Source organism: Phalangium opilio, unplaced genomic scaffold (genome assembly GCF_054372755.1).
Source record: "Phalangium opilio isolate 3A_F unplaced genomic scaffold, DU_Popi_V2 ptg000048l_1, whole genome shotgun sequence".
NCBI lineage: Eukaryota > Metazoa > Arthropoda > Arachnida > Opiliones > Phalangiidae > Phalangium > Phalangium opilio.
Genome location: NW_028324170.1, coordinates 6,795,116 through 6,811,770, shown reverse-complemented (window position 1 = coordinate 6,811,770; position 16,655 = coordinate 6,795,116). Strand labels below are relative to the sequence as shown.

The 16,655-nt window shown below is 35.5% G+C and overlaps 3 protein-coding genes across 8 annotated transcripts in view; 2 read left to right on the top strand and 1 right to left on the bottom strand.

Annotated features, from left to right (window-relative positions):
• LOC149674050 (vesicular glutamate transporter 1-like) overlaps positions 1–5,920 on the top strand; it is an 89,217-nt gene extending 83,297 nt beyond the window's left edge. For both annotated transcript variants that reach the window (XM_089839891.1, XM_089839892.1), the window contains exon 12: positions 1,614–5,920. In XM_089839891.1, coding sequence (XP_089696017.1) covers positions 1,614–1,982 — 369 coding nt within the window. In that variant the 3' untranslated portion in view covers positions 1,983–5,920. The remainder of the gene's footprint in view (positions 1–1,613) is intronic.
• Positions 5,921–7,239: 1,319 nt separating this feature from the next.
• LOC149674049 (serine/arginine-rich splicing factor 7-like) lies at positions 7,240–10,068 on the top strand. 3 transcript variants are annotated; one of them, XM_089839900.1, is made up of 5 exons: positions 7,240–7,401; positions 7,544–7,768; positions 7,833–8,015; positions 9,372–9,500; positions 9,582–10,068. In XM_089839900.1, exons 2-5 carry the CDS (start codon positions 7,554–7,556, stop codon positions 9,658–9,660), a joined length of 606 nt encoding a protein of 201 aa, XP_089696026.1. In that variant the 5' UTR covers positions 7,240–7,401; positions 7,544–7,553; the 3' UTR covers positions 9,661–10,068. The 3 variants fall into 3 exon arrangements, with proteins under 3 accessions (XP_089696026.1, XP_089696025.1, XP_089696027.1); XM_089839899.1 differs by having other exon boundaries at positions 9,369–9,500; XM_089839901.1 differs by lacking the exons at positions 9,372–9,500; positions 9,582–10,068 and adding an exon at positions 8,410–9,266.
• An 860-nt stretch (positions 10,069–10,928) lies between these two features.
• Positions 10,929–14,002, bottom strand: Rbp1 (RNA-binding protein 1). Of its 3 annotated transcripts, XR_016366994.1 has the most exons (5): positions 13,866–14,002; positions 13,230–13,451; positions 12,985–13,107; positions 11,838–12,543; positions 10,929–11,388 (listed from the first exon to the last, which is right to left on the bottom strand). XR_016366994.1 is itself a non-coding variant. In XM_089839902.1 (4 exons), coding segments are annotated over exons 1-4 (435 nt in total). In that variant the 5' UTR covers positions 13,868–14,001; the 3' UTR covers positions 10,929–11,300. The 3 variants fall into 3 exon arrangements, 2 of the variants coding, with proteins under 2 accessions (XP_089696028.1, XP_089696029.1); XM_089839902.1 differs by lacking the exon at positions 11,838–12,543 and having other exon boundaries at positions 13,866–14,001; XM_089839903.1 differs by lacking the exons at positions 11,838–12,543; positions 13,866–14,002 and adding an exon at positions 13,745–13,763.
• Between the last annotated feature and the right edge of the window lie 2,653 nt (positions 14,003–16,655).

Sequence of the window (16,655 nt, the reverse complement as noted above, 5' to 3'; positions counted from 1 at the left end):
CTTTCCTCCTCCTTATTAATGCTTTTTCCTCTATGCTTCTATTTCCGAAGCTATTTATTTGATTACTTATATCCAATAACACCCTTTTAAGGAATCAAAACTAAGGCCAGAAATCCCGTTTTATCGTTACGAAGAAGGTTTTTCTAAGGTTGCGACGAAATATTGTTATTGTTTATATCAGTTGTGACCAGTGTATATATAAATATATGGGAAGAAAAACTTTATCCCGAAACCCTAAATCGAGGAACGTGTTAAGCCTAAGCCGTTTGGTTTGGTGAATTCATTTTGTGGGTGATGTTGGGAAATGGGGGGATTTTCTTTCGCCTGGTTGACGCCACAAAATAGGTCTGTCTGTCTGCATGGTCTTAGATGGGGAAAAGCGCAGAGAGAGAGGAGGGGAGATGGGGATGTGATCCTGATCTATGAATAGGAAAAAGGATGGGGAAGATACTAAGATAGCTTTTAGGAAAGAGAGAGAGAATGAAAGGCATTGGAGAAAACAAGTTTGGTAAGAACCTTTAACTGTTTCACACATATTTATATCTCTTCGAAAGGATATTTCAAGGAAAACTTTATCCTAGAATATGTTCTTTATATTCGAAAGAAAATATACACACCAGGGATAGATTTAATTTTAGAAGTAGGAATGGAGAACGGTTAGTACTTACTTCAGTCCGACTTATAGCCCAGTATAGAGCCCCTCCCTCCAACATGTAACGAAAAGTTTAAATTATCTTATTGGCTCACTTAAACTATATGTTTTGATGAAGTTCCTGACGGGGACGGCGAAAAATACGTAATTCCTTTTTACCTCTGTCGCTATGACCCGCCTCTTCTTTCATACCCCCTCTTCCCGGGAAAGGGGGTCCGGGACTTTGACACGTGCCCACATTACTCTGTTCTCCATTCCTACTTCTAAAATTAAATCTATCCCTGACAAAACCATGAATATTTCAAATTGGAATTACGTATCTTTCTTAATGGCCCCTTCTCGTCAGGCTTATACGTGGAAAAGACGCCTAACCTATTGGAAGAATGTGTCAGGTGCTATTACTCGACATACAGGGGTACGTCCCGGTCTGGCGTCCTCTTAGCAGAGATGCCTAACGCGTAATGTCTATTAAGAAAACATTATTGCTCGTATACTCTTTAATATTGTAGGTCGATGGATGATTCCAATTTTAAATATTCATTATTTAATTTTATATGCTGTTTCGAATAAATAAGAAAACACCATTGCAAAGTCCCCTTTGTGGGGAATTTATTTTTGGTCGTAGTTAGGGCGTTAAAGGACTAAATGTACCACGGAGGTATCAGAACGGGGTGTAGCTAAAACTAGTATGAAGATAGAAAAAGCTTCGCTCCAGCGACGCGGAAAGGGGCTATTTCTATTCGATAGAGAAATAACCTGTTTTCATAGACATACAAATCGATAAACCGCCTTTTCCTACCCCAATCCCCCCTCGCGTTCCGCCTTCTGAATACTGATAGGGTTTTATCATCGAAAAATAGGTCGACGTCACGTAATGATCAACCAATTTCCTAGTTTTTACAGCGCACAATGCCGAGTGATAATTTAACGCATTTCTCTCTCATTAACCCTAAAAATACAGAGTGTGGACGAATGGCAAACGGTGTTTCTCATCGCCAGCGTCATTCATTTTACGGGCGTGGTATTCTACGGCCTTTTCGCGTCAGGAGAGAAGCAACCGTGGGCGGAACCACCCGGAGAAGAGGAGGGGCCTTCGTGGAACCCGTTAGAGAACGCCTTCAAAGAAGGCGGAGCTAACACCGCGACGGCCATAACTAACGAGGGGGCGGTCGAAGGGACGGTAAATGATCCAATGTCGGCTACGAAACAACCTAGCTACGGCGCCACGGAAGAGGTACCGCCCCCCGTCTACGGTACAAGGCAGGAATACGTTCAGTCCGCCCCAACGGACAGGTATATGCACGGGGGCATCGAAGAACGCGAATTCTGAACGCGAAATTAATCAGTTACTCGTTAAATATAAGTTTACAAATATAGAAAGATGTTTAAAAAATATATACCACACAAAAATCAACAAAAACACAAAAAGGAGGGCGTGGTGGGAGGGAGGTGAAAACGATGATCGACCAATCAAAACTCCCGATATTAGATAAAATTATTATAAAGAAAGGTTCCGCCCCTTAGAGGCGTTACCGTAACATAATAAACAAGTCGCAACGTTAATTCACTCCCTAGGTTTTTTTAAAAGGTAAAAATTTACCTGAATCAGTAAATGTAGGTATTTTTAATTAAAAATCAAATATATGAAATCATTTTATAATCAAACGTTAAATATACAGTAAAACATCGTTCCTACAGATGTATTGAGGAAAACTATGAACGCTTTTAGGTATAAATGGATCTGAAAAAGGGAATTTTCGACTGAAGGTTTAAAATGGTTAAACCTTTGTCGATAGTTGCCAAAGTTATACTTAATACTATCATAAAAAGTTAATTGTTTGGGTTTTAAAAGAGAAAACATTCTAGTGAAATTAATCTCAAACGCATTGACCATTCATTTTCGTTTCATTACGTAGAAACTATATGACCACGACCATCTCGCAGGGGCGGATCGTAAATTGGGTACACCCATCTTCATTTCCCCCTCCCTCCTTGCGATAAAAATTATATATGAATAAATATATACATATATATATTCATGGTTTCAAAAGCAATATATAGGAGAAAAAAATCGGCCCCCAACATGTTAGAAAGCCGCGCAGTGCAGGTGGATGAGATGTTTAAAGCATAATTATTATGTTAAAGTGTTTAAAATTGAATTTAGAAGTTCAGTAAAACGTCGCGGGTTTTAAATGGATTTTATTAGAATAGAGCGAGATTTTCGCTTCAATTTGAGTCCAAGAACATCAAAATCGGACAAAATCTAAGGTACAACGGTTCGATTTATTTTACCACCAAAATGGCGGGTATGACCACAGCTTGACAAGCTTAGTAATGATACCGATAATGTCAAAATTTCACGTACTACTGGAGTTACGAGCCTTTGAACACATTTCAGTAAGATCCTGTTGGGGTGGGGTAGCAGCGAGAGGGTTCAGGGTTCGATTCAAGATCTGTCATCCGCTTAAACGTAACTTCCTTAAAAGTGGTCCAATTTTGACGTAATTGATTTCATTTTAAAGGCAATACCAAGCTCTATTCCAATCAAAATTTATTTAAAACCTCAGAGAACGTCCTTAAAGGTGAAATAAATAAACCAAGAAAAAATACTGAACTGGAAAAAAGGGCGGTCTAAACAATGTGATGTTATATAGCATTTTATTTTATTTTCATTTCATAAAATAAAACATGAAACAAATATTTGTATTTAACTGAATAAAAAGTGTATTTGGTGTGTTAATTATTAAGAAAAAAAAAATTAAATTAAAAAAAGAAAATCTTAATAAAAATTAAGTAAACCTCTACGAATTGTTGAAGATAAAAATAAATTCGAGTATTATAAAATAAAAAATAAACCATTGTTGGTGCTACTTACAATAGCCTCGTGGATATGTTTTTAAGTTAAAGTTAATTATATTAAGCATCTAAATTAATATGTATATATAATTTATTTCAGTGACTTTTGATAATAACCAAATACTTTTTAACTAATTGTAAACCATTAGAGCAATATAGATACGTGTATTTATGGTATTTCAAACAAGGTAGAGCATCTCGTAAAGCAATACCTAATAAAATGGTTATGATCAAATTTCACCCCGTGGTTAATTTTTTTTATTTTAATTAGGCCTAGTTTCAATCCGGTGTAAATTTCATTAAAAAAAGTGAATATGTCAATAAATAATATAATTGAGTAGTAAAAGCGCACTACGTTAAAGTGCTAAATATGAATATGGGATAACATTTTTCTAAAATTCAGTGGTTCCTTAGTGCCTGTGAAGCCATCATAAAAAAGGCCATTTTTTCAAACTTGGGTCTGTGATGATGTTGTAAAATTTCCAAAAAAATAAAAAATGTTATTACGGATGAAAATTTTAATAAAATGTCAGGTTTTTTGTTAAAATAATTAGAATTATATTATTTTAAAATTATTTTTTAAATTAAACCATTAATTAATTGTTCTAATATTTATATTTATAAAAAAACCTGACAATTTAGAAATGATAGAAGATGATTAAATTATAACAAAAATATTTAGAAATAGAGTATAAATGACGCTCGTGACGTCACTTCCTGCCTTCTTCGAAAAAAAAATGTAATAGTCCATTTTAAATGCTAATTAGCTCTCATGGTAAATCTATTCAACTCGAGTGACGTACTCGTGACGTCATGACGCGTTTAATACTCTTTAGTTCATTCAATATAATGTCTGTTCGATCACTCGGTGTGGCCAAAAAACAAAAAAAAATTAAAATATGAAAAAAATTCAAAATTTTTAAAAGCCAAAATGTTGTACTAACAATGTTACGATGAAAAAAAAAATAATTATTTGTTGTCAATTAATGTTGAAAAAAAAAATAAATAAAAATAAAAAATACGTGTGTTTTGGGGAGCTATGTTAATTTGGCGCAAATACTGGTAACTAAATAATAAAATTTGGCTGACTTGAAAGAACTATAGGGCCTTTTTCTTAAAATGTTTTTAGATATAATAATTTTAAAATTTAGGATAATTTAAAATAAATATTCCTATCATTTTTTTAAATAAAACCGCGTAAATATTTAATAGATGTATTAATATTTTTGTAACAAAAATAAAATGGTATAAAATTAAAGAATTCTAAAATGGAATTCAAAAAATTTAAAGTTTGAAAAAAATTAAAATTTAAAATAAAAAAAAATTCAATTCTTTTTAAGAAATTAATAAAACCAAAAGATCAGTTACAATACGAACTAAAAATAATAATAATTCCATTTAAAATTCTTTGAAATACCAGCAGAGTTAAACTGTTTTAATTTTGCAAATTAATTTTAATTGTGTTTAAATAAATACGTGATTAACCACCATTAGTGTACCCATAAATAACCGAATAGTGTCAATTAATTTATAAAATAACCATTCCCATTAAAACTAAAAACGTATATAAAACAAATCACGCTGTAAATATACTTGAACGAGAAAAACTAAAAAAATGTCTAATCTTGATATGGCTGTGTTCATATTTAATTTTAATTTTTTGAATGGCGTAATTTGGGCTGGAATTTCACTGAAAAACGTTTCTCAAAAACCTAAGAGTGTTTACTGTGCAATATAATATTTAGGATAAAAAAAATTTAAAGGAAAAAAATGTGTGTTATTTTTCTTTATGAAACTGTATAAGTAATTATTAATTCTTTTAACTAAAGTTTTTACGTTTAAACCGAATTTTAAACATACGCTAAGTTTTTAAGAATTCATAAGTATTTATCACTGTTGAAGCGATTTAAAGGGGTCAGTTAACTATATTGTCAAAAAGAAAATCTAAAATAAAAATAATTAAGTCACAAATTAGGCCTAGTGAATTAAATAAAAGGAATACCAACTATGTATGTCAATAAATTGAAAATCCGATATTCGCACAAAAAAAAAAATGGAAAAATTTTGAATAAAAGGGAGTAGGCTGAATTTCAATTTATAAATTAATTTACTTAGTTCGAGTATTTAAGCGTATTTGAATTAAATATATTTGCTTTAATCTCTAAGATATTAGGCTTCACTTTAGTCCTAAAAATCTTAATTAATTTGCACCGATATTCAGCTTATTCCCACTAATAATAATATTTAGAGATATTAAAAGGGTGACATATCAGAAGTTGGTTTGAAAAATATAAAGGAAAATTAATAAATCTTCGCTGTTATAACGATGTTGGTCAGAGAAACTGAAATTATTTTACACATTTAGGGCGCGAGGCATTATGATTTACGATGAAATAAAAGATGTTTAAGTTATTTCATCTGTTAAACTGATTTTAAAAAATAAATATATAGTTTAGATCAACTTATGTTCGTGTTTTCTAATTATCCTACATTTTTTATCTTTCACGAGTTTAATAAATCATTCTTTAAAGGGAGGGTGAAGTGGAAAAATCAAGTGATTTTTTTTATCGATTCTTCTACAAATTATAAGACCAGTCTGCATAGTGAAACATTCAAGAAATACTTCCGAATGATTTTAAAATTCAAATTAGGTTCAGATTTTAAGGATAATTTTAAAGAAGGACCTCCGACCAATCGCGTAACGCCCTGCCTTTTTGTTAACAAAATTCTCGTGGCACGTTCCGTGTTGAATGAAATTTATCACGAGATTTGATAAAATTAGGCGCGCGACGTGACAATAGTGGCGCGAGACATGGAGCGTGCCACGAGAATTTTGTTAACAAAAAGGCAGGGCGTTACGCGATTGGTCGGCGGTCCTTATTGTTTAAAATTATCCTTAAAATCTGAACCTAATTTGAATTTTAAAATCATTCGGAAGTATTTCTTGAATGTTTCACTATGCAGACTGGTCTTAAAATTGGTAGAAGAATCGATTAAAAATCACTTGATTTTCTACTTCACCCTCCCTTTAAGGAGTAATTCAACGTTTGCCTACGTTAACGTAGACAACGATTCAACAATAACCCAATGAAGACATCCACCCACGTGGAACCACCCTGGCTCAGGCATGTAACTTTGCCAGTTGCCACCTCGTCACCGTAGCTCATGAATTTCTCATTGTAACTTTGCTAGGACACTGTCTTGGCTTTGCGCTTTTAATGCTCCAATTAACCTACCCATAACATAAACTTATTTGACACTTACTAGTAATTTAGCTGTAGATACGCTTCCTCTTCAAGAATTTCACATTAGTTCAAAATGTTACGCGCAATTTAAAAGATTAACACGACTAAAAAATATGTAGGACTGATTTACGCGGCTAAAGCATGGCTAAAGTGTTCCGTTTTAGCGGCAAAACGTGACGTCACACATGCAGTTTTCTACCTGGCATTTTCCATGGAGTAGTTATATTGGAGTGAAAAGACATTTTTCTTAGAAGTGCCTAGAATTGTACTTAGGTCTCCTATAATATTGCTCCATAAAAGCAGATTTCTAGAAGTCAATGGTAAACGGCATTCTATTTTTCCCGATATGAGACAACTTTCAAAATAGATTAATACTTAAGTTATAATGTGTGGAAAGCACTATTATCACATTTATAATAAAACGACTACAAGTTCAAGAATGGTTCAAGCACAATCCAATTTTGAATTTTGAAAAGCGATACTGTGAGAGAGTCAATTGGCTCCGCCTACCACCTTTTCTTTTCTTTGTACGCACTGCAGACCAGTGCAGTATCGTTGCATTTTTGCTAATTTGCATTTGGTAAAATAAAGTCCGAGAATAATTGATAAGCTGGACCATTTATATAATTAGATTGACTAGTCCTTGTTGTAAGTATTTGTCTTTTTTACCACTCTTAAATTATCTAATAAATATTTTCTCTGTAAACAAAAATGTCGATTCTAAGCCTTTGCCACGTTGAAGTACTTTGTTACTTTCCCGCCATATCCTAATTAAATTAATTACTTTTAGAATCCGCAGCATGTCGTCTCGCTATAGAGACAGTTGTCCCTTAGACTGTAAAGTCTATGTTGGCGATTTGGGCAACAGTGGAACTAAGCATGAAATTGAGGAAGCTTTTTCGTATTACGGACCTTTGCGAAGCGTATGGGTTGCTAGAAACCCTCCAGGCTTTGCTTTCGTGGAGTTCGAGGATACTAGAGACGCCAGAGACGCTTCCAGAGCACTAGATGGAAAGTAAGTCGCGTTTTAACTAAGACAAAGTTGCGCTTGATATTAAGGGGGGTACATTTGCAATTAGAATGCTGTGTGGCAGAAGAGTAAGAGTCGAATTATCTACCGGCAAGTCCAGACACAATTTCCGCGGTCCCCCGCCTCGTCCTTTCCATCCTGAGGATCGATGTTACGATTGCGGGGAACGCGGTCATTATGCCAGGGATTGTAAGAGAGTGAGTCGTCGCTACCGCAGTGGAGGATCAAGCAGGTGCTATAAAATATTAAGTTTTCTCTCTTCCAACATTTTTTTTTTTCCATTCTTTTAAAGTATTATTTATTGAAACAAATAGGTTTGAGTTAGGTTTTTATTTTCTTACTCGAAATTTAAGTATCTATGCTATTAAAGAAAATGAAAATTTTTATTTTTAAGAAGGGGTGATAAAATGTAAGAGTTAATTGCGCATAAAGATTAAGAAAGATTGAAAAGAAAAGAAAAAGTTGCCAAAGGCAGTCACTGTGGCTGATATTGACTTTTGAAATTCTTCTAGGATTAATGAAATTTTTAACGCTGAGTTAGTTTTAAGAGATAGACATAATAGTTAAAAAGAATAATAGGTTAAAATTAAATATAAAAATGGTTGAATCCTGACAATATCTTGTAGGCTAAAATTGCTGAGCTCTTGCTACTTTGATCCGTTGAGTGGGTGTGCTCCTTCGGCCCTCGCCTCGTCCATTTAGATCCTCACAAATTTAAATCGAAAATGATTAAACACACACGAGTAGTCTGTTCTCCCGACTCAGCTAGTCAGCCCTCGGCCACACGCTCAGCTACGAGTCGAGAAGTCAAAAATGTGTAAAGATTACGTGCGAATAACGTACCCAGACCCTCCTCTCAAATCTCTTTCTCTCTGACTATCGAGCGTCTACTCTGCTCAGCTCGGCTCGGCGGGCATCAGGGTTAAATCGTCACAATGGGGGTTCGGCAATGTCCACTCACGCATCCTAGTAACTACTTCAGTCTGACTCGACACGCATAGCGAGAGCGTCTCGGCAGCTAGCTCTACTTGGGGCCTATAATCTCTCTACCCTGCATTTACGCAAAGTTGATTGTTATTTCGCAACAGATCACTCGGTTTATGTAAAACAACAAATAACCATTTGCGCTAACCAGTTTAAAAACAGGGTTCATACCAAACTTGGACACTAAAAAATCTTTTAAGATGATGAAGTCTGATTGAAAAATCCAAATGTATATGAACCCTGCTATGGATATATATTTAAAAAAATGACAGCGCAAATGTTTATTTGCAACATCTAAAGGTAAGTCTGTTAGAAAATTGTTCCTCAATGAACAGTTTTTTACAGAAAACAAAGTACGGCGCAAAATGGCTCAAATTTGTTCTTGAGCGCTTATGTTTCGTGATTTTTAATATAAAAAACGAGAGCGGTTGATAAAAAAACCCCTTATAAAATGCATGAGAAACGATTTTACTAACAGCAACTTAAGAAAAAAAGAAAATATATTGTAGCGTTTAATACCTGTTCAGATATACCGCCATTCTTATCCCAGTTTTTTATGCCGCTTCTTATTTGCACTATCTATGGTTGGGAAAATCTTAAGTAGATCGAGGCGTTCGAGAAGTCGTAGCCGTAGCCACGGAGGACGTTCCGCTAGCCGCAGTCATAGCCGATCCCGTAGCAGATCACCCAGGGGAGGAAGTCGAAGTCGTTCACAGTCAGGATCGAGGGGAAGGTATCTAAATCGTCCATAGCTTGATAAATTTGTCGGAATACTTCTCGCGTCACTAGAGTATCAACATCTTTCTTTCCATAGCCGTTCTCCAAAGGATCGTCGCTCCCCATCGAGATCTCCTCGTAACTCTCCCGCTGATCGTAATGGAGACGCGAATTAACGATGAATTTTGTCAATTTGAAAAAAGAAAAGATCCAATCTCATTAACTGTGTATTTCTGGCATTTTGAAAAGAAAAAAAAAATAGGAAAAACAGAACCTAACCTTTGTAGGTTTATAAAATGAATTAACCATCAAATATTAGAAATAATTTTGTGACCCAACCTTTTATATATTTTTGACCTTTAAAAACAACTTCCGTTTTGCTCTCGGGGAAAATCCGGATTAAAACTAATAAATTTTATGAAATTACAGAGAATTTTAATGAATTATAAAACCAGGGACCACTGTTTTTGTTTCTTGTGATTGTGAACCAGTGACAGATACGATATTACTTTTTTCCCAACAAAATTAATCCCATTTGTGAATGCATTGAGTGAATAAACAGACATTTCATCAATTTTAAAAAACGTGTCTTGCGGAGTTCTTTTTCTTACAAATTTTGTGTTTAATCAACAGAGATAATTTCTTTTTTAAGGAAATTCAGCTTAGAGGTTAGTAATGACTTAAAAATAAGACCGGTATTATCGGAGGTAATAATAATAATAATAATAATCTAAGCTTGGTCTAGGAAGGGATGTCCACACTAAGTCAACTCGCGACTTATTTACAGGTGGGCCCCTTTACAATGCATAGAGGGGTGGTGGCTAGCCCCTATGCCACAGCTAACCTACAGCGCCCTATACTAACTATTACCGTTAACCTCAGCAAGTTTTGATGGAAAGGAGAAACCGGGTTAGACCGCGGAGGAAAACTCCTTTTAACAAGTGGGGAGAGAACTTGCAAACTCTACGCAGAAGGATTTGTTCCCAGATTTTCACCTGGTGCCACAGTCCGGGATCGAACCTGGGATCCTCTTGCTGCGAGGCGAAAGGTATTTCTGTGGGCGTCTCAATAACCTGTCCGGGGGGGGGGGGGACTTTTGTTGGTGATTCAACCATCCAGCCGGGTGACGTTTTAAATGCAGTTTCAGCGTGATCACATTTGACCAAACACTAAAATCCCGGAGCACGTTGCTCTCTTGCTCTCACTACGCAATGTTTTACGTTAGATAAAAAACCCCTGGATAAGTCAGGGAATTTGAATCTGAAAACTTCGTAGCAACGCTGTCAAATGTACCCTACACACTAAGTGCACCATTGAAATCTATATTTTCAAAAATATGAAATTTCAAATTTCTTCTAAGTTTAATAAGCAAAATTAATTTGCAAGAAAATTCCAACGCGATGTTGTTGGTAACTTCCCAAATAATCACAACAGAAACTAAAGGTCAATGTTGAAATTACATTTAATGATATGAGTACAGCTACTTTGTCATGTAGTTACAATTGTGATAGGACACCACAAAAAAAGTCCAAACAATTAAGAGGAAGGGGGAATTGAAGATGATGAGCTAAATCTTAAAAAAAAAAACATATTTAAAAAGATGCCGATTTTTTTTTTGTTCTTATCATTAAACCGGGTAACAATTTTCTAGATTTCTTGTAGTAATCAGCCGTTAACGTTGTAATTAGAAAATTGTAGTCTATTTTTAAATTCCAGTTGTGTGATAATTACGAAATTGTCGTTAATTTTGTGTGAAAGGGGGGAAAAAATGTAGGGGATTAAGATTTTGGAACTCCTTGGCAACTTTGCGTTAACGTTAACGTCTGTCTCTGGAGAGCGATCTGCTCATACTTCGTCTGGGACTTCTGGAACGGCTACGTGAACGACTGCGCGAATAGCGACGTCTAAAATAAAACGAGAAACAAAGATCATGCAAAGTGTCAAACAAGAACATTTACAAAGATTTCAACCGCCACATTTTTAAAACAATCCAAGCTCAATGTCTTCCGAAAAGGTTTGTTTAAGCGCCTTTGTACTTGTAGACTTTCAGAGGCACTAAAGTTTGACCTTTTCTATGGTTCCTTACATGTTGAGCTTGGACTGCGGAATTTTAGAAATGACATTAATTTATCTACTAAATTAAAAATAATTTTAACGAATAAAACACAAGAAAACACGCAAGTTTCTCATTTTAAACCGTTCTTTGAACTTAACTAAAAAACACATACTAAAAAGTACTGCCAATTTGTCGGGACAACTTTTTTTTAAAAAAATTTCCTACTAAATAATTTTTTTTTTCCCTTTTTCATAGATAAGAATAAAAAAAAAATAAAAGAAAGAAAGCAAACGTAACCTGCGATGTACGTGTTGATATTTTGGTAAGAGAAAATTTGAGAATGGCCCGATGCTTGAAGCATTGGATATTTAAAACGGCGGCGCTGGCAGGGACAAGGTGTTTTCTATTTTTGGTCTGAATTCTAGGTTTTTAAGTGTGGTGACTGATAGTTGTGAGAAGCTAATGTTGCCTTTCAAATTACGATATTTATAGAAGCGAGAAACTGATGGTTTTGACCGAAGAATCGCCGTGAAGTAATAGAGAGCGGCGTTGGGTGAAGTAATGCGTGGTCAGTCGCAGGCAGCGAGCGCCGTTTAATATTCTTATCTGCGTTATTTTTGAGGCCAGATGCAGCGGGTACTTTTATCGCAGCAGATGTAGTCGTAGTAGTAGTAGTAGTAGTAGTTGTTGTAGTAGTAGAAGTAGGATGTGATGGATTTTTGGATTTGACTTATAAGATTTTTGAGATTGAGGAAGTAGATATGGTGGTGATATTTGGTTTCGTGCTGAGAGACGATATATACAGCTACTACTACGGCTTTACGCTTTTTTTTTTTTTCTTTTAATTTGCCATGTCAGGCCCCTGGACTTAAATCTGAATGCGGATCACGATTTAAAGATTCCGATGGGATGGAAGAATTGTTTTTATTTTTAAATGTCGGAGAGAGGAGGCTTTAGGAGCCTTCACCCTGGAGGTGTTGGGATAGGTGAAAGATGTGATACCCTGAAATGCGGTTATCAGTCTTATGTTATTATTTTAAACAATTTTTCAGCCATATTTCTACTGTAAGATCTATTCATTTGCTTTTTATTAAACCGTGGGGACAATTACTTTCAAGTTGCTTATTTTAAATCTCTCTAGCATGGCCTGAATTTTTTGATTAAATCAGTTAAATTTAATGATTCTTCAAAACTTAATGAAAGGCTAAATATTTCAGACTAAAATTACTCTTACGAATTCATTAGAAACATAGCTCCTACTACTCCATTTTACAATGGAAGCGTAATTATCACCATTATCAAGTAGGTCTCTCGAACTACTATTATATTAGAAGTATCAATCTTTTAACTTGACCACAACTATAAGCTTGCACTTAATTAAGAGTACACGAGCGAAAGTAAAGATTCTAAAGAAAAGTGTGTTGTTAATAAAGGGATTACGTACCTTGGAGGTGGGGGAGGAGCCCTTCTACCCCCTCCTCCTCCGCCGCCTGAGCCACCACTTCCACCACCCCTCCTTGATCTACCATGTGACATTTCAACTCTTACTCTAGTACCGCACAAACGACTGAAAATAGTTAAAATAATTGTTTAAAGCAATCCATTAGTCACAATTGAAGCTTTAAAATGCGCCATAGACTTGGTCTCAGTAATTTTCAATCCCTCCCATATTTTGAGTTCCACACTTACGTTCCATCCATGGCTCTGCATGCATCCTCAGCATCTCGAGGATCTTCAAATTCAACAAAAGCAAAGCCTGGTGGGTTCCTAGCGACCCAAGTATTTCTCAGGGGACCAAATTTGCCAAAAACAGCTTCAATTTCATGTTTAGCGGCACCACTACCAAGATTTCCAATATAAACCTTGCAGTCCAAATTCCACTCCCTATATCTAGCCATATCTTCTTCTCTCCTGAAAGTATAGAAACATACTCTTCAGATCAATCTTCTAATAATATAAAATCAACCATATCTCATTCCCACATAGTAAGGACCCCCTCGTCTCGTCTCCCTAGTCCCTACCCTTCAATAAATTTTTAAGCCTTGGCAAACAAAAGAGCCTCGTGTACAGTGTTGGGCAAATCGCGAATGACGTTGTACTACCAAGCGGGGGGAAATTCGGCGAATGATCGAAAAATTCGCGAATTTGCCCACCACTGCTCGTGTATTGCGGATAAAAACTACTAATATCCACGGAAATTTTACCTTATCTTATATAAAGAGTATCGGTTTCCGTTAATTAAAAACTATTTTACTTATCGTAGCAATTAATAGGAAATATAATGACCTTAAAAAAAGTCAGTCAACAAAGAAAATCAAGACTTACATCACAGGATACGATGCGCAAAAACACTGACGCCAATTTTAGGGAGTGGCACACTAGCTAACGATTGTTCTCGAAAAGGAATTGGCGAAGTTGAAGGGGAACATGGGCTTAGGCTATGGTATAAAGAGGCGGGAAAACCCAATTAGGCGTTTGCTGCCATCTGTTTCGTTTATCGGCAAATTTAAAATTACCGAAATTTATAATAGTTATTATAATTAATTAATCCTATAGTTATTATAAATTGGGAAACATTATTTTTCAAGGGAAGATAAGTACATAAGGGTTTAAAAACAAAATTTATGAAAAGTTTTTATCAAATTTCCAGTTTGGTCACTGAATGCCGCTACAGTCGAGAAGGTATGGAATACTACAGGATGTAAGTGATGCAGCATGGACCTTGCAAGCAGTACACCCTGTATATAGCCATAGCCCACTCGATCTTGCGCTCACGAAGGAAGCATCCAATGAAAATTTACAAAGTTCTAGTGCAAAGCATTGCCATGTTTTAAACAAATAAAATTAATGATTTTTGGGCGGTCGGAGTGGCAGAAATTTAATTTTTTATTATTTTTTTTTGTTTTGTTTTTGAAAATAGGACTCTAATATTTTACCAATTACAATCTTTTAGACAAAACGACCTTGTTCACGACGCATTTAACTTTTCAGGGTGATTAGTACACCTTTATGCTGTTACCCCATTGGCTGCTAGTAATAAGCGATCATTGAGCAATATTTAAGAATAGCTACCTGCAAATGTAATGCACTTTTAAGGAAAAAAGTATTAATACTCCATGGAAAAGAAGATTAATTTGTTAACTAAGACAATACGAACTTAACCGATCGAGTCAATGTTAGGGGGTTTTGATCGAAGTTCTAAATGACTTTGTATCATTTGACTTGATATAATTTTGGATAATAAATTAAGCCAAAAATCAGATCTGTTTGTCTCTGTTCCTAACGCCTGAAAGCTTGTTTAGATCCTTATTCAAACAATAAACGCCTAAGATTCATTTCCCTTTTCACTAGAATTCCACGATTCAGTATTAAAACGAGAGAGAGATATATCCCTATAGAAAGCCAGATAATTGTAATAACTTTGTTTTCCCCCATAGGAATCAAGGAATTGCCTTAAGGAAGTTAAGGGGAGACGAAGGAATTCTTACATCATGAATGTATTCAACTCAACCTTGAAAACTGGATAAAAAACTTAGCTCTTCAAAGATTATTGTTACGATGAGGAATTTGATTGTTTACGGGTAGTTTATAATAGTTCTCAATTGAAGCTACAGAACCAGGGAGAAATGAGGTAAGATGGAGTGGAAATGACGTAGGGCGACCTGCGACACTGAAACACTCCCAGTGTACCTTGCGCACACCCCTACCCTTGGTATAGGCGATTGTTACGTGCTGCCGCGTAGCGCCATTGTATTTATATGAGAACTAGCTTCTATTTTTAAGACAGAGGGGGCGTCCTTTACGATTTCGTACTGTACGACCCTACCTAAACGCTGAGGATGCTGGGATGAGGGGGTACAGAGGCGACGTTATAGGTATGGGGGTTTCCACTGTATCCATCTTTCCTTCGAGTCAGAACGGTATATTATAGGACAAATAAATTTAATTCGTAGATGGACTCTAATATAATCCTCCTGGGCGGGGGTTGCATGGTCTCTCTCGTTATTTTTCAAAAGGAAAGGGTATATGCGAAGCGGGAAAAACTTGAGCCGCAGTTGTCCGTTATAAGTAGAGAGATGAGATGAGATTAAGCCTTTCGCTATCTCCACGCGTCTCTAGGCGAGTAGATACCTCCCTTCATCTTTTCCGACTTTCCTCTTCCATCCCAATCCCCCTATTCCTATTTATAGTGAAAAGCAAAGCGGTCTTCTTTTTTGATTGCGGCTAATCCGCTCGACAATCTTTCCAAGTTTATCACCGGAGAGCTTCAAGCTTGAAAGAGATTTATCGTTACGATTTTTTGGGAAGTAAAACTACTCTCCATCCTTCCTTCCTCCCTCATCATTTTGGCAAAACAAAACTTTTCAGTTCGGATCTCCCTAATTGGGCGTACTTTAACTCGATTAAGGGAAGTCCCTCTATCTTTCTATGCAAAAATCTCTTATTCCATGGAAACGGGAATCCCACGGAGTTCAAGTGGCTTATACCAGGGATGGGAAAGGGGGGGGGGGTCTAGTTACGATCATTTTTCTTGTGCTGAAATATTTCCATCTTCATTTCTTCCCCTTGTCAACTTTTTATCTTCCACTTGGTCGCTTTTTACGCATCAAATTTACTGGTCTCCCAATAAATTGGCGACAAGAACTTCCAACAAAGTATTGGCTTTTTTAAATCAAGAAATATAATTTGCGATTATAAAAAAATCATTATTTCAAAACCGTTCTTTGATTAATTATTTATAATTTATTAAAAACGTCTTATGTAATCTTCTCTTTCATTATATTTTAGCTTGGAGTTAAAAACTTTTGAAATATTGAATATTTCCAATAATTTTGCCGTTGTTTTTTTTTTCTTTTCTTTTCTTGGTAAAACTTTGAAAACTTTTTGACGCTATTTTTAGAGGCGGACCAGTAACAGTTTTGACATGAAATATTAATCAATATATACCCTACCGTAAGAAATACAAGAATATCTAAACGTGATAAATTTTCAAGCTGTTGGTAACAGATGTTTAAAACGTGAAACCCGTCGAAAGAAATACTGATTTTTAAGAAGAAAAAAAAATAAAGCTGCTACCTGCATGTGCCTATCATTCGATTCGGGAAAAGAATTGAT

Bases quoted from the DNA above. Each gene is read 5' to 3' on its own strand.
- LOC149674049 (XM_089839899.1), top strand. From the start codon at position 7,554: ATGTCGTCTCGCTATAGAGACAGTTGTCCCTTAGACTGTAAAGTCTAT. The intron at 7,769-7,832 runs GTAAGTCGCGTT...ATTTGCAATTAG, and splicing joins TCCAGAGCACTAGATGGAAA to AATGCTGTGTGGCAGAAGAG. The intron at 9,501-9,581 runs GTATCTAAATCG...TTCTTTCCATAG, and splicing joins CAGTCAGGATCGAGGGGAAG to CCGTTCTCCAAAGGATCGTC.
- Rbp1 (XM_089839902.1), bottom strand. The intron at 13,108-13,229 runs GTAAGTGTGGAA...AACTATTTTCAG, and splicing joins TGCAGAGCCATGGATGGAAC to TCGTTTGTGCGGTACTAGAG. The intron at 11,389-12,984 runs GTACGTAATCCC...GTTTTATTTTAG, and splicing joins GCTCCTCCCCCACCTCCAAG to ACGTCGCTATTCGCGCAGTC.